Source organism: Cavia porcellus, unplaced genomic scaffold (genome assembly GCF_034190915.1).
Source record: "Cavia porcellus strain 051 isolate PalLab524CR breed Dunkin Hartley unplaced genomic scaffold, mCavPor4.1 scaffold_33, whole genome shotgun sequence".
Lineage (NCBI taxonomy): Eukaryota > Metazoa > Chordata > Mammalia > Rodentia > Caviidae > Cavia > Cavia porcellus.
In genome coordinates, this window is record NW_026947516.1 from 32,707,916 (window position 1) to 32,726,318 (window position 18,403).

Genomic DNA, 18,403 nt, shown 5'->3' on the forward strand with positions numbered 1-18,403 from the left:
TACAGTTATAACTTTTAGAGCACTTTCTTTTCCTTTCTTTTGTACAATGACAATTACGCATTTTGGGTTTTATTACTCCCACAGTTCTTATTACTTTTTTTTAAAGAGAGTAAAACCAAATGCGACATATCAGAGCAGAGTCAGTCAAATCAAAAGGATGGACATAATAGATTATGTAAAAACAAAATACTAGGTGATCAACAATGGTTACCATACTGCCTCTTGCTATCTTAAAAAGAATTGCCTATATTTTCAGTTATAATAAAACTGAACAAAACATAAAGAATGAAACCAAAACATTGGAGACATTACAGGACTTTAAAAGAAGATAATAGTCAACCGGAATGTGCGTCATAATGAATCTTATTGTCTTCACAGTTTTGCTTCTACTTTCGAACTTGGTACTATCAAGCAAAGCAGAATAGAGGAAAATCAGTCAAAGCAAGATGGTGAGGGCTATACAGGGTTTCAAATCAAGTTAATAGGAAATCAAAGTGGGTTACTATAATGTATCCTGCTATTTTTATTTATTTTTCCTAAGTTAAAAAGATAAAGAGAAAAAAAGTAAATAATTTTAAAAAAGGGGATTGAGATAAAAGAGGGCATAACAACAGAACAGCGCAGGTCAAAACATAACCATTAAGCAAAATAGTGTTTCATCACAAGATATCCTGACATAAAAGTAGTTACCATAGTGTCTCTTTCCTTGAAATCTTTGAGTATAACTTCGTATACTATAGCACCAAACATATCAAGACAATGTAAAACCATTCAAGAGAATGACAGTATTACAGGGTATGTAGTATTTGTCATCAACCAGCATTATATTATCTATGTACTTATTTACATTTTTACTTTGTAACTTACTTTGTGGGATGTTTGCTCCCTGAAAGCAGGCATTGTATTTGCCTTTGTCTTAGTGACTAGAACAGTACCTAAAAAACAGATGCTATAAAATATGAATTGAATGGATGATTGAAAATATTTATTTTTTTTCACACGGAGCTCATCAAATTACATGAATCAAAGATTCAGTATTGAAGTCAGTCAAATTAATTTCTTGATTTTCCTCAATATGTACATTTTGATAAATACATTAATGTGTTAACAGTTATGCCCTTTGACTGGATGAACTTTTCTGATCAGTTGCTTTGCCTCCATCCTTGAGGCTTCTGAGACTATAACACTCTTGTGCATCACTGTAATTACATGCAAAAGAAAGATTTTACCAACTTGAAAGCATTCGAGACAAGTGAAAAAGAAACTAGTCCTTGTCCCTTAAGTGGATTTTCTTCACGTGTGGTGCTATTTCCTGTCTTTTTCTTTCTTTTCCAGAGACCATGAAATTGTGCTCATAAGATGTATGCTCTGCTATTAAAAACTGATGTTAAATAATTCCAGACCAAAGAAAACAGAACTAAAATCCCACTCTAAGAAATTTAGAGATTAAAGCCCTATGAGTGATCCAATTTCCCTTTAGCTGTTAGGAAACAGACAGTTGTTTTGTCAGTTCTTTTAAGTTTTAAAAAAGTCATACGCAAATGACCCATTATAAAATGGAGTGAGCCTGTGGAGTTGCCCTAAAATGTTTTACTGTCAGCTGTGCAAATCTGTGAATATTGGTTTGTGACACGTTTTAATTGATTAATTTAAATGCTGTTATTAAGAAATTATCTTTAAGTATAACACGCCACAGTGTATCTCAGATAGGCTCTCATCTATGACCATCTAACCCTAACCCTAATAACACTGTGCCCTACTCATTCTTTGTTTCTTGATTATGTATTAATTTATTCACTTGATAAATTGAATTATAGAGACATTTATTTTTATTTAGATTGTGAGCTCCATGAGGTACTACAATCTTTAAAATCTGTGTTTTGCTTGAGGTTTTTACAATCCCAATATATAGCCTGGAATACCTAAAATTATTCAAGAGGGAGCAGAGAAAAAGGGAAAGTAAAAGGAATCAAGAAGTGATACATAAAATTATGCATCTCACACATATACTACTGGAAATATTTAAGACTATTCAAAATGGGTTTTATTGTGATTGAATTTTTGAAGACAGAACAACTTATCTCTTATAAAAACTAATGTGAAGTTGGGCAAGCTGGTATATGCCAGTAATCCCAGCCTTGGGAGGCTGAGGCAAGAGGACCATTTCAAGTTCGAAACCAGCCTGAGTTACAAAGTGAGCTCAAGGCCAACGTGAACTGCATAATGAAATCCTGTCTCAAAAAGACAACCACAAGAACAACAAAAAACTAATGTGAAAATTATTGATTCTTAAATCCAGGACCTAAAATCCTTTTAAACCCCTAGTAAAATATTCAATTCATTATTTCCCAAATAATAATTTTCCTTTTTAGCTACATAGAATCCTAAATGCTATTTTCCCAAACTGAGAGTTATCATTAGAATAGATTTATTTTTATCAATTGTATGAAGATATTTAATTTATTATCTACTGAAGTCTCACACAAACTTATGTGGAAAAACTGTGTCATAGCTTACATATAAGAAGACCATGAGATACTAAGTAATTTCTCCAGTTTGCCAAATTAACAAACCAGAGTCAGGAATTATTTAGTATTTGTCTCTCTAAAATTAAAGTGTATGAGCTTCTTTATTTGACCATAATGCTTCTAAAAGACAAAGTGGAGAAAGGAGCTGGTTAAAATATATCATGAAAATTATGATTTCGAAAGAACAAATTTTGTGGTATAGGGTACAAGTTGGTTATTCTCAATAGTATTTGAGAGATTAGTTTGTGAGGAGTTAAATTAGATTTAAAAGAATTATCATTTGACAGGGAAATTTTGTGTTCATCCTAGATGTCTTTTTAAGAACATTGGGATGACTGAAGAATCCTGACTGGTGTGCAACAGCTTTTGTTTTAGGAATGCTAAAATTGTTTTTTTGCTGTTCTTCTAAATGTATAAGAAATGCAAAAATAGAGGAGAGACTCCATCTCTTCTTGAATAGTTAGGGAACCTTAACAAAGATAAAAGATCAATCTTGTACATATCTTCATGGATACCGACTTCAAGAGGTTTCTCTTACTGTAGCTAGCAAGCATGATGAATGTCCTTAAAATTCCCCTTCTGCTCTGCCAAAAAGTTTTGTTCCCTGAAGTATATCAGTAGCTCTGTAAGAGAAGTCTAGTATTGCAAATGATAATAGCAGTTTCAATGTTCTTACAATTTTTTTCCCTTTTTTGGTATCAGGGATCAAACTCACGACCCAAGCTTGCCAGGCATGTGTTTATGCAGCTGAACTAAACCCCAGCCCATTTCAGTGTTCTTAATAGTGTTTTCTGAAGAATTAGATGAAGGTTTGGAAAAGGTGTTTTTTTTTTTTTTTTTGATACGAAGCTATATTTAATACATAGTTTGTGAGAAAAAAATGTGCCTTTTGGTAGAGAAAGTATGATTATTTTTAAAAATCACTCTGTTTTCATGCCACTTCTGTTGGACATTCTTTGGTTCTCCAGTAATTACAGTTAATGCTCATGTATTTGTATATGTATGTTAGCGAAATAAGGAAGCGTTCTCAAAAGACAAGTTGTTTTCTTGACAATGAAATGTCAAGATATTCTAGGCATGAACTCATGCTAATAACTTTGCTTTTTATATTTATATAAAAACAAACTGTTTATAGTTTGTTTCAATTTCCTTGTACTTCTACATTCACCAATGGAGAAAAAAAACGAATACAGCTTTATGTGGGTTTGTGTATGTATTTATTTCCACTGGTTATCATTCTTGTTTTGGTTTATCCAGTTCTCACTGACAATTAATTCAACTGGTATTTATAAAACATCATAAGTTGAAAGTGTTAGAAACATTCAATATAAAATTATCATGTCCTTTCCTGGTAGCAGCAGAATTTGTCACCTTCAAATGACTGTGAACCTGAGCTACAACTTAGCCTTAGTGATCATTTCCTTTTCACAGTCATTTTGCCAGTATGTCAAATCAGCAGTTCAGCTGTTGTGTTATCTGAAAGTTGCCACTGACTTTTATCCAAGAAAGACAAATCTTACAAGAGATGTGCCAAACTGATTCCCGTCACATCATAATACCACAACATGAGACTTAGAGATGAGGACATATTGCACCGCAAAGGTTCCTTGCTCTAAGTTCTGTTGATTTAATTGCATGTTTTCACTCTTCTAACAGATCTCACGGACCTTGAGGGGAGACTTTATATAGGCTTACGCAGTGCTTGCTTGACAGAATTTTCACTGGGCATGTAACAGAGACTAGAGAGGAAAAGATCTAGCAAGGACTTTAGCTTGAAATTGCTTTGTTACCTTTGGCAAAACATTTGATATCTTCCTATCTCAGATTCCTGGTTTCTAAGACAAAGCAGTTGAATATGCCCAGAATTTTTATTTTTATTGTTAAACTACAGATTGCTGTAAAATATAAAGGCAAAACCAAGAGATATTCCAAACTACCTATCACAGTGTCTGACACATTATAGGGTTTGCTGCATATCAAATGAATTTAATTCAAATTTGTTTACTCAAAGACTTGAATTAAGTGCTAGATAAAAAGCAGAACTACATTTGTCAAAGAGGAATAACGGTTTCACAAAACACAGAGGCATGTCCAATAATCCAGTCCTTACTTCCTTTATTCTTTCACTGAATCTGCCTAGAGGGCACTGTGTGAATAGCTAAATTTAGTTTCCAAGTTCCAAAACAACCTTAATAAACATAGAATTCTCTCTGACTCCAATATTCTATGTTTTCATGACTTAGACTTGAAAAATTCCTATGCTAGCTCAGATTGTCATATGACAATAAGAAAAGTCTTAATGATATCATATTGTGCCCCAGAGTGTGTGGTGGGTTTGGATGGAGAAACACAAAATCATTTTATATTCTCAACAAATGTGCTACATCCAGATTTTACTATCTTTCCCTCCAGATGTTTTCCCCTCTTGCCACAGAATAGTGTGGGATGTGTTTGAATAAGGAACATTTTCTCAACTGCTCTCTAAAACAAACTGTCAAATTATCTACTGGTAACTACATAATCACAAAAATTTATAAACTATCTAAATAAACAGCTATGTTGATATCATAGTTGCTTTTAAAGATCTTCTAAATAATTTGAGTAACTATAATCTAAGAAATATGACTTGTTGACTAATTAATGACAAATTATTTGCCAACATTCAGTAATAAACAGATTATTTAGTTGGTAGGAGAATAAAATCTGTTAAGATCATATACCTTAAGAATTTCAAAGCTGTTACTGTCATCCTACTATCCCAACTTTCTTTCCTCTTATACCTGTACCTTTGTTAAATAGTAATATATTTGAATCAATGATATATTCAATTAGTTATAAAGAAAAACAGTCAATTGTACCCTGGTGTCCCATATCAAAACTATTAAAACACATCTCACTTTTTCTAAATTTGGTTGTGTCATTCCTTTGTTCTTCCTGTGCTTTCTGTTAAAGAGAGATGGATGCAAGCTGCCAAGCCAGCTTGAATTCTTGAATCCTCCAATGATAAGTACATGTAACCAACTCCTGGCAGTTCTATCTAGATCAGCCTTGCAGTTATCTACCAAACCGGCATGTCCTCCTGGCAAAGAAGAAAGCCCTGAAAGCAAAAACATTTAGTTCAGCAACCCTTAATTGATCATTTTTGTGCTTGATACAGCATAGAAGTCGCAGTGACAGGTTTCAAGGGACCAAGGCAATTCAATCAGAGGGGGTGGGAGGAAAGCTTAATGAAGAAGAACTGACTATTTGTCTGAAGTTCAGATAGTTTAGTTTAGCTAGGAATGAATAATGCAGTGAGAAATCTATCTTGAAAATGCGTAATAACAAACTTAGATTTGTAGGGTGATAATTGAAATTGATGAGAGCACAAGCAGAAATGTGTGGAATCTTCAAATCAAAGAGAGGGTATCATGCAAATTAGCAAATAAATACTAAAAGTGTAGCATATAATAGTAATAACATGCTTACACTAAATGGAAAATATCATTTAAATATATTGTCTTGGGGTTGACATACATGTTCATACTAATGTCATGGTGTACTGCTGCCTCATTCAGAGAATATACATGAGGAAATAATGTAACTACTAAATCTAGAGTTGTAGGGCAATGTGACACAACATATGGAAATGAAGAATGATATTAAGAAGAGTGACACATTTCTATGTCAAAAATGTAATATGTGCTTCATACACCAAGTGTAATTTTAACAGAGGAAAAATGTAGGGCACCCCATTAAAAGAAAAACAAGTTGTAAATTGAAATGCTTTGTGAAACACCGTCATATGCTCTTAAGGACTGATCAATCCAAATTCCATTATTCAGTACTGTCATGTGACAGTCAATCAGGAAATATTTTACTCTTGTACAGTCTAATACCTTTTGCCTTGCCTGAAGGTACTACCTGCAATATGAAATTATTACTTGGTATGATGCTTTGACACTACTTTAAGAATGAAAAATCTTTGGGAAAAAACTGTATTCTTTAAGTTCATGCAGCATAAATATAAGTCTCTGTATTGTCACTATTGTTGTTTTTCAGCCCCTCTGACTGATAAGCCACCCAAGCTTTTGTATCCTGTGGAAAGTAAACTGACAATCCAGGAAACTCAGCTGGGTGAGTAATTTCTTAATTACAGTTAATACACTTTTCTCCAATACACTCTGACAGTTAATAAGTCTAGATTGCAGCTGCAATATGCTGAGCTAAATGTACGCATAGCTGATATTCCATTCTCTGCAGTGTGTGTTTTGGGACCAAGCTATTTAGGTGGTTGTTGAGAAATGAGATAGAATGAAGATATTAGTAATGCTGTTATAATGGCATATTATAATGTTTGAATTGGTTTTAAAACCAACAATGTGGAATTATTTGTCTTATAATAGTATTCACTATTACATTAAAATTCAACCCCCAAAATTTTGAGAAAAGGGTCCAAGTTCATTAAAGTGAATGTCATAATTATGATTTAAAACATTTAAAAATTTGAACTTGATGTAATGGACATTATGTTAATTACCTTTGGATAATATATTATTAAAATATGAGCAAGTGACCTTTAGTTAAGGGACTGGTAATTTTGGACAAATACTGTAAACAAAATATGCTTTGGGTAAAATATTCAATTGTATATAAATCAGAATTTCATGTATCTTAGAGATAAGACTTTTTAGGCTGATTTAGCTTTATTCAGTTACATTGAAATGTGAGAAATTTTTCCTATTAATTGTAAATATGTACAGCATATTTCATTACTTCCTCACTCTTTATTTTCACCTGAAATGTAATAGGCATCTATATAAAATTATTTGATTTTAGTGGTTTGGTATAAAATTATTAAAATTATAGTTTCACCTATACAGGCATATTGTTAAGAAATTAATTCTTATATTAATCAATTTAAAATGAAAATGTGTTTAATATATTCTACTAAAAACGAATCAGTACCTCATCCCTTAAGTTTTGATGGGTTTGTTCTTGGAATGAGGATTTGGATGAAAATTATAAATAAATTTTCCAAGTGAAGATAAAATGTGGTAAACTTGACTAATTACCTAGCTAAATTATAATGGACAAAAACAAGATAGTGTTTTAGAATCTTTAAACCTAGTCTCAATGAATTTCTAGCACTGGAAATTCTTATATTTGCTAATTTGAGTTATGGATATATGCAGGCTTTATGCAAGTTAATGTATTAATATACTTCTTTGGCAATAAATTCAAGTCTTTTGAAGTAATATCATATACATACAAGTAATACTATATTTGTTTTACAATAGAAGACTATATGTATCACACCTAAAATGAAAAGATATACTGAATTTGTACCATAGGATCCTATGTTGAATTATTTATTGTATTTAATAAACAAAACTTGAAATAGAAGCTTTTTTGGAGTATTGGGGTTTAAATTATGCCTTCTCACTGTTTTACAATCCCAGTTTAGAACATTTTTGTTATTATTACATGTTTGAGATACATAATGAATAAATTACTTGTGGGAAGTTATTACATGTGCATAGTCTTTTTTTACTTTCTCTTTCCCCATCACTCCTTTTTTTTTTTTTTTATTTTGAGATATGGTCATTCTAAGTGACTAAATTTAAATGACTGGAATTTAAGATCTTCCTACCTTAGCCTCCCAGAGTTTTGGGAATGCAGACAACTTCACCATACCTATCTTCTGAAAGATACTCTCATGAGTGACCATGCTTATATAGAATTTTCAATAACTCTTAGGAAGGTGTATTTCTATGGAGTTATGTATAATTCCAAACATCGACGAGTTTAGTGGTACCAGTTATCACTAATGAACACAACAAAGATGAAATTTTTATGTTTTCATTTGTATGTCTTTACGTGATGACATAAGAGAATTTTATATTTGATAGTTGAACATTGGGTTTTGTTGTTGTCACTGAATTCAGGATAAATGGAATTGTTCTTTACTTCCTACTATACTATCTTATAAGAAGGAATAAATTGGAAAGATATTTTTCTAAAACTATTATATTTTCTTGAATGAAACCATAAATGGTATTGAAAATATGAAAATTTCTTATGTATATTTTAAAGATTTGATGATACATTCATTAGGAGGAATATGGTAATATCTATTAACAAAATTCTCAAAGAAGTACTCTAAATAATTATTGCATAGAATAAAAAGTTCTCTTTAACCAAAAGCTAAACTGAAGCTACCTACCTGGAATTTGATTATTTAAAAAAGCTTTTAATTTCTGATTTTAGTTCTCAGTGCATCAGAAAAAATCATTGTCTGGTTAGAAAAATATTATCCTTAATCTTTAGATTTTTTTTTGACAGCAGGTGATTTGGAATAGTTGTCTGTCTAGTGTTACTAGAAGGTAAATAAATGATAAAATACATGAGCAGAAATAAAAAAAGTCTATTTAAGATACTCAAGGTACCTAAACTATATTGTTTTCCACCACATATACTTTCATTTTTCACTTCCTTCCTTTTTTCTTTGATTTTTAACTTCCTTCCTTTTCAGTAAAGAAAACTATATTGTTTTCTACCACATATACTTTGATTTTTCCTTCCTTGATTTTTCACTTCACTTCCCTTTCCAGATTTTAAAAAGCTATCAATTCCAGCAGGTTTATTATATGATAACCAATCTTAAGAAAAGAGGACAGAATAAAGTCTTGAGCTAGCAGTAGGCAGTAGGCGATGGTCTGCCTCACAGATGGGTGACCTGTAAGTGGTGTCTCCCCTAATGAAAAGGTAGGAGTCGTAAGAGAATTCCACTGGTCAAGAGTGCAACGGTGTGTTTCAACCTGTTCTTAAACTGAAAGATGATCTCAGAATATACTGAAGCTCCTAAATGAGATACTATAAGAAAAATTATCAAGAACTACATAAAGTTGAGGTGACATGTATCTAGTGATATATCTAGCTTCCTTTTTAAATTGCACACGTTTGACCAACCTGATAACTATAAGTGTGTTGATTCTCTGGTTTCTGCTCAATTATATACTATGCATTACTAATGATCTTCATTAAAATCACAAATTTCATGGATTTGCCCTTGATCTCTACTTCACTTTTCACTGCCACCTGTTGGCCATGCCTGCCTTTCCTTTTTTATAGTATACTTACATGCATTTTGTTCTACTCCCTTCATTCTTTCAAACTGGACAGATTTGATAGTGATCACTGAAACTATTTCGTTGTAGAAAACAAAAAGAAATAAAAGCAAAATACTTAGAAAACGATAATGTAATGACAACTAAATCCATGTAAAAGATGGAAGTTCGTGGGTTTGAGTTGCAATCAGTATGTGGTCAGAGGCTGGCATTTCCGCTTTAAGTGACATCTGTGTGTTATTTCAAAATATGGGGAAAAAAAGAGAACTCTGTCCCCTTTAAATAACTTTCAGGCATCAGCAAATATATGGACAGCGTTTTCTTGGGCAAAAGGCCCAGAAATCAAGACATCACAGTGTACAGTTCTGAAGGTCAATCCAAAATGTGAGCCTGACTTAGTTCTTGCAGGCTGCAGTAGTCAAGGGAATCAAAAGGAGGACATAATTGACTTGCCAAGCTTGTGCCCTGTAGATGTCATTCAGAGATTCTGTGCAGCCTGTTATGGAGAGGAATCCACTTTCCGAAGCTTCCAGAGCAAAAGAAAGCATATTCCATTGCTACCAGACTTCCAAAGAGTAAAAATCCCCCCTAACCGGGACCTAATAAGACACATTACATTGTACTACTCAGGATTTGCTGAAAATCATTATATTGCTAGATATGGGGAGCCCTATATTTATATTTTCCTTTTTATCTTTACAAATAATTATGTAGGTTAATGTAGAAATTAGGTGTAAAGGAAAATAATGTTTTTCTTTTACTTTAAATTTCAAGTACATTTAACCTTTATTAAAGAGCTTCAGAAAATATCTTCTTCAAGATTACATGATATTTATGTGAACAATTTGTAATTTCATATACACTAGTACCTCGGTTCACAAATGCTTTTGTTTGCAAACAATTTGGTGTGCAAACAGAAACATTTGGCAAAATGTTGTTTTTGTTTGCAAAGCGCATTGGGTGACAAACATTACCATAGCCATCTTTCCTGCACAGACAAAAACATTGCATCTTTTCCAAAATCAGAGTACTTATTAAGTTCATAAACTGAAGTGTCACAGCATATGACTGGAAATCCATACTTTTTTCGGTTTTCATTATCTCAAATAATGATGTGATGATCTTCGTGCATAACTTTTCCTCTTGACTTTATGATTATTTCTATAGGACAGATTCTCAAAAGGAAAAATATTGGATGAAACAAAGTTGATTGGTTAAATATTTTGCTACATATTTTATAGTTTTCACCAGGGAAATTATACAAATTATCACCAGAAGTATATAATGATAATAGGAACTTTTAAATTTGTAACAAAATGATTTATTTGTGTTCAGAGCTCTTAGGAAAAATATCTTTCCTTTGATATCATAGAAACTACTCCCACTCCTGTGTCTTTTTTCTCTCTTTACTCATTGTTTTCGCTCAGTAAATGCAATTGACTTCTCTGTTTCTGAGTTTATTCACACTTGTTGGGCTTCAAATAATCGAATTTGTTTCAAAAAAGTGACTATGATAAATGAATTATAGAAATCTAACTGAATGTCTACAGTGCCTATCCAGTTTATTGTCCTACTCATTCTAAGGATCAATTGAAAACTTCCTTTGAATTCTATTTCTTAGTGAAATATGTATCAATCTTGTGATGTGCTCTGGGCATATGGAAATTCAAAAAATACTAATAATATATAGTGGTGCACATCTTCAAATTTTCTGCAAAGTAACATAGGGAGGAGACTGAACTCAAAAGGCTGGCAACCAGTACTTTTAACTGTTTTATTTTTTATTAACTTATTCTCATTTGTTAAATTTGCTAAAAAATCAAACACTGAGTATATCTGAGTGAATCAAAAGGATTAATCAGATGTTAGCATCTAGAGAAAGGTGGCTGACAGCATAATGAAACTTCACATTTTTGCACAGGTCTTGGTAAATGGCCACACACACATAGATATAAAATGTCATCCCATTTGACTACTGCTTAATATTTTAAAATTTCACAATAGAAATTAACTGGTATTCTTTGTCTTGTTACACCATACTGTGGGTTGCAAAATTTTAAATCTTTTTTACATTGTAGAAAAAAATTATTATACTTTATATAATACGTTTGGTAGATATTTTATAAGAAAACCATTTGTCATAAAAATTATATATTATTTTACTATGTGGATAAAATAGTTGTCAAACATACTGTTTAGAGTGTCCTGAAAATCTGGATGTAAATACATTACACATAAAATGCTTTCTATTACAAACTTACTAATTGAGTTTTTTTTCTATTCAATGAAAGCCTGTAGTAAATTATTTCATGGAATGCAAAATAACTGCAACATTTGCTGTGCAGGTCTACATTTTCATAGTTGTTATTGTCTTGCAACAAAGCACTCCATTTTTGAATAGTTACTACTCTATTTTAGCAAACACGGGGAATTTTTTGTTACTTTTCTACAATGGGAAAATAATATCAAAACATAGAACCAAAATTATTTGGCATTGAACATGGTATCTAGACCTGAAAGAGTAACGTAATGTTTTTGATTCCAAAAAAACATTGTGTTGCTGAGTTGTGCACCTAACATCAATATGACCTTCCTCCACATGAAGAAAAAAGGGACACTAGCTGGGAATTTTTTGTTTACATTTACTCTAATATTTTTCGTGAGCAAATTTTATGTAATAGACTTGATTATATTGCACCATGGAGAATCTACAAATCATATTTTCACTGACAAAATTAAGTTAAAATCAATTTTAAAACATACAACTTTTCATATGGAAAAAAAGTAATATTCAGTCTAAATGTTTTAATGAAAAATGATGCTTATTATGCACTTGCAAATCATCACAGTTATACTTGCCAAAATAAACTTTATTAGACATAAGTTAGCACTTCTGGACAAATAGATGTCATAAATAAAGTATGTAAAGAGGAACTAGTATTATAATTGCTTAAATTGATGACAGTTCATATCACACTGAGAAAGTCAGGAGTCATCATCCCAGCCACCTACAGGAAGAGTCACTGCTATTCAGCAGGCCCACTTGCTATGTGATTACTTCCCTATTTATCCTGATTTAACAAATTTTACCTGAGCAATTGATCTTATTGGTTGACTACGGTTCTGTCTCACCTCAGGCCTAACTTGCGGGTTCCCATTTTTTCCTCACCTTGGACCCATCTCAACTCATGACTTTTTGCTCTAAAACTCCCTAAAAACAGAGTCCTTGACAACCCACTAGATACCCCTCTGTCTCTCAGACAGAAGCTTTCTTTCTCTTAATAAATATATCCTTCTCTTAACCTCCGTTGTTCCTAAAACTCATTCTTAAATTTTAGAAAATATAAACTCATACTGGGACATCAGTAGGTTGAGAGTTTCATTCTTATATTAATGATATCCCCTAATTTATGAATATCTCCGTTTCTCAATTTCAAAGTCTTTCTTTCATGAAAAAGAGGGAGAAAAGTGTCAGGAAAAGATGCAACTTTGCATATGTGTTTTTAAAACTGCTGCCTGCGCCACAGAAAAACATTTTTTTTTAAATGGTAAGTGCTCAAAGACCAGTCTAGGACAGATTGAAAACCTCAAAAATAGGGGCTGGGGATTTAGCTCAGCAGCATAAGCACCTGCCTTGCGAGCAGGTGGTCGTGAGTTTGATCCCTGGTACGGATAAAAATGAAAAAGACAAAAAAAAAAAAGAAAGAAAGAAAAAAGAAAACCTCAAAAATAGGTGGACAAAGAGATTAGAATAGTTGGTGTGGACCATTAGAATCTAAAATTTTGGAAGCCAGTAAATGATAAAAAAAAAAAAAAACAAAACTATGACAGAGACAATATAATTGAATCTGCTTTTCATGCTCCCTTGCAAAAGAGTTGGAAGGGAGAGAAGATAAGAAGAAGAGATCTAAGGAAGAGTGCTATCACATAACCAATGTAGAGATTTCATCGAAATCCCAATCCAGTTCCTTTGTTGAACATCATTGTAAATTATTGAGATTGTTCTTCTACTGCAACATTAAGAATATTATTTTGTCACTGGCCAGTTAAAAAACTATATAGTTGAACCTCTTCACAATTCCACATTAAGAACTTCAGGAGATAGAAGAGATTTGAAAATGATCAGATCAAACCCTTTTCATTTTACGGATGAGAAAACAGAGACTCCTTATGGTTATGATTTTTGATTAAAAAGTTTCCAAGGGCAGCTCGTTGCCATCACCCTCATTGTCATGATATTGTTGTTATTGTTACTTTTGCTATTGTTATAAATAAGAGGTAACATATGGAAGTTGCTTGGTGTTCAGGTAATTGTGTGAGAAAGACCTACATGACAATCTAGATCTGCTACTTATTGCTGGCATAACCTTAGGCAACTATCACTCAGTTTCCTAATCTACAAGAAAGACTCCTCCTCTTTAGAGTGAACTGGGTATGTAAAGATTGCTGTGTTGTCTAACATATATTGGGTAGTCAATACATGTTTCTTGTTAGAAGTTGAGCTATTTATTGATATAATACAATATATATGGATGGTTCTTGAAATATATTTTGAGTTTCAATCGTTTTTGTTCATACTTACAGTTTTACTGGAATATGGTACTACATATGGCCACAAATAAGGATTTCATTATGAGATGGACAATATTTCAGACAATTAATTTCCATTTTCCTTCTAAATGTACTAATGTTATGCACTTTAATATGGATTTTTATAGACATTATAGGTTTCATTTTACTTAATCCATCATTAAGTTTATCCAAATGCATATAATAAGTACTTAGTTATAGCAAAATAAAATCTTTATTCTTCATTTGAAAGAACAATTTAATTGACATTATGCTACAGAAATTTATAAATGACTATACAAGTCAGAGTAATGACTAAAAAAAAAGTGTTTTCTGAAGGGAAGGAAATTCAGGTACACTATTTCTTAGCCCAAAGAACATGGAAAATAATTTTACAAAATAAAGCATCAAACTATTATGCCTGTCAAATTCTTCATGAAGATTTTGGTGATAGTCATATTCATTTTATAGAAAATACTGATTTTCCCATGGCAAGCACTGTTATCACAAAGCTTTTTAAGTCGTTCGTAATGATTGAAGTTTTCTAGCACAGAAAAATGCAGTGAGCATCCTGTTAACAAGAACTGCTCCTGGATCTGTAAAGCAAATGCCAATTTATCAGAAACAAACCTATCAAAGAGGCAGTACGGTGGAGAATATTGAAAGTGTTTTCAGAGTAAGAATATGCAACCCATGACTGATGTCCGTTATAATGGAAACTATAAAAAGACTCACGTCATTTAAAGTTTGAATATAAAGAGAGATGTTATCCATAAATTTGCTCTTCAGTTTTGGCTAAATATCCAAGCACTTGTAAATCATATTCAGACTCTCCATGAAAAATAGTGTTTACTGGAATATGATTATGAAAGGATAACAGCATTTCATAGTTTACTGTTAAAACTCTTAGCATTACAGTCCACTGTTACTTTGCAAACTTAGTATAACCCTACAGATTCGTAAGTAAATCAAATCATCTTAATTTCAGATATACGCTGCCTTCATTTTTGATTGATCTTTAACTAGCAGTGACTTAACATGTTAGCTTTAAGAGGTTTCACCCCCAGTCTGTCTTAAGCAGCTAATAATCAATGAATGATTTATATGAAAAAGAGAAATGTACTATTTAAAGAAATTCTGTGGTGAATAATTTTATATAAGAATGCTTTTGTAATTGACTAATCACCCCTTTAACTTGTCTCTGTGGGAATGCTAATTTTTACATTTTCATAAGATGAGGTTCATCAATATGGAACTGCAAGTGTCACTGCTAATAACACAGACAAAGGCTCATATGCCCATCACTGTGTGTGGCTTTCTCTGCTCTGTCACTGAAAATGGCTGTCCTCCTTTTGACTCTCTGCTCCCTCTAACAAATTGTAATTTTTATTCTCCAGCTTTATAATCAATAGTATTTTATTTAAATCTAATCTTAAGGGAGATACTTTGAAGGCTATCCTTTTATCGTATCAGGCTTTGTTTTGTTGAAATATATATATATTAATAGAAGTGTTGGCATGATGTCATTTGTCCTTCCATAGTTGCAACAGGTATGCCTTCTTATCTCTAAATTTAAATAGAACATTTTTTTACTTCAATTCCTTGAGAGTTTATATGCCCTTTTAATCACATGATTCTGAAAATCACTCATTTAATATATTCATATATACTTAGGAATCTTTCTTTTTTGTTTAAAATTATACATCATACAGTTTAAGTTGTAGTTTTATGAATAAAGCTATTACCGATATTTACTTTATAGGTTTCCAAACTCTTTCCCACAAGATTTTAAAATTTAAACCTAATGGCAAAATCTTGAGGACTTTTTTTCCAGTTCACAGTATACTAACCCAGTGCTCAGAAAGATCTGTTTTAAAAAAATTGTGCTTAGTATGTTCAAAATCCATTTATGATTATACTAACTAAATGAATAATAAAAATAGAGGAAAAAAGCCTGATTCTATTTTTCTTTTCCAAAGTTCATTGATTTTAAAGTAAATCTTACATCAGTCATCTTGTCATAAGATACTTCTGCATGTCACATGTGGTTCACAAGAAACTTGAGAGAAAGACTTCAAATTGCTTAGGACTCCGAAAGAATCAATATTTCCCTGTGTCTCCTACTTTTCCCCAGTGACATTCTTCTCTAGTTTATAGGCTTTCTAGCTCTCTGAATGCTTTTGTTTCTATTTAATAAAAGCAGGGAACCCGCCTCAAACTTGCTTGCTGAGGAACTGTGTTTATAGAATATTGGCAGCTCTTTGAGCACTAAGAGAGCAAAGGAAAGTGCGTTGCTTTTCTGGAGAAAAAAAAAAAAAAGAGAGAGAGAGAGAGAGAGAGAGAGAGAGAGAGAGAGAGAGAGAGAGAGAGAGAGAGAGAGAGAAATCGATCCTGCCACACCAATCCATCACTAGAAACAAAAATACTTACAAATGACAAATCCTAGGAAAATTTGAGATTATTACCATGAATATTGAGTAAGAAGCTATTTTGTGTAATCACTTAAGGGAAAGCTTTGTAAAAGTGTTTTTGATCTCTTTGTTTTAAGAAAAAAAATTACGTATGTCTGAAGAACATGCTTTTCTGACATGATAATGAAATTATCTTGGCAACTTTAAGGCATTCTTTTTTAATTGATGCCAATTTTAGTGCTTTCTGAAAATAAATGTTTTTGACTAAAATTACGTCAGGTATGCTTAGCTTATTCTTATGCCCTCTGTTTATTATGCATAGCCTGTTTATAAGTAATGGGGCTATTTACTTCAAAATTATATATCACAGTTTATAATTAATTGATTTTTAGAAAGCCAATTTTACCAATAAATGTTATTCTTAATGGTTGCTTTTTATAAAAGAAAAGCCTTTTTCTCTTCCCTACAGAGTGTATTCACTCAAAAATATTTATTAGGATTTTTTGCCAATTATAGAGTGAGAATAATTTTTGTATAATGTGAGATAAAAACAAGTAAAGTTTACATTTGAATAAAAGTGAGATTTTAGCTTCAGGTAAAATTGTTGCAGAGAATATAAGCAACTATATATAAAAGAAATATTCAATCAAGTTGAAATTCTGTTGTTACAGATTCCAGGAGAGAAATATCAGGATTTTATTTTATTTCAGTCCTTCTTTATGTGCACAAAATAAAATAGTGAACTTAGACAATTCATAAATAATTTAAAGGCAGAAAATCCGAAAAGTTTTTTTCAGTATCTCAAAATGTGTGATTTCAAGCAAAAGTTAGAAGAAGAATTTCTTGGTAGGGGAAAGAGTTGTTGTATATATCCTGAGACAAATTATTTTTATTCTTCTTTTTAATTTGATTCATCCAGTAATGGATTGCACAGGGCAGGCCTGGTACTGTGCTTGAAGTTAAAGATCTGGACTAAATTATCTCTGTTCTCCCAAATAGGAGGTACTTTTCTCCCTGCTAGAGTGTTTGGGTTGAGGAGACAACAGGGCAGATCTTTGCTTGGTGCTTTCATCAATGCATATTTTTGTTTGGTTATACTAAAAGTAGTACTATAGTTTCTCACTTGATATTTATAGTTCTTGTGAAGATGGCTCATGCAGAAATAACTGTTCAACTTCCTGTGTCTGTATAAAGAAAGTACTGAATTTCCCTACCCAACTACCATCTTGTTCTTGTACCTCTGTCTGGGCAATTTAAACTTAAAGAATCCCAAGTGCAGATATTGCATAGAAGCGTCCCTAGTTACGAGTGACATAACACTTAAAAGGCATGGGTGGTGTTGGCCTCAAGGAAAAATGAAACAATGCTAGAAACTTCTGTTTCCTCTTTTTTCTGCATGTCAACATTTTTGAGGTAGAGAACAGTGAAGTGGAGGGAAGAGAGCGTAGGGTCATGGCACGGATTTTCTCAATGCTTATAACTAGGATAAAACAAGTGTTTGGAGATTGAAGCAGAGTTTGAAATTCCATGAGGGAAAAAACTGATTGGACTAGATTTGGTGACAGATCCAAACTTTGGGCAAATCTCCATGGCATCAGAAGAGAGGGTCCTAAATCCAGTGCAGTGATTTTTCTCATTCTTCTGTAGTGAGGAAGCTGTTAGTTTTGTGACTACATAGATGTCTAAGAGGCTACTGTATTTCATAGATGAAGGTGAAGAAACAATACTTATCACAGAATCCATACTTTCTTTCATGTTCAATCTTTTATTTAACATCCTCAGCTAA

General features: G+C 32.3%; 1 protein-coding gene across 3 annotated transcripts in view; it reads left to right on the top strand.

Annotated features, from left to right (window-relative positions):
- Il1rapl1 (interleukin 1 receptor accessory protein like 1) overlaps positions 1-18,403 on the top strand; it is a 1,239,862-nt gene that overhangs the window by 956,872 nt on the left and 264,587 nt on the right. For all 3 annotated transcript variants that reach the window (XM_063243102.1, XM_013146969.3, XM_063243101.1), the window contains one exon: positions 6,570-6,644. In XM_063243102.1, coding sequence (XP_063099172.1) covers positions 6,570-6,644 — 75 coding nt within the window. The remainder of the gene's footprint in view (positions 1-6,569; positions 6,645-18,403) is intronic.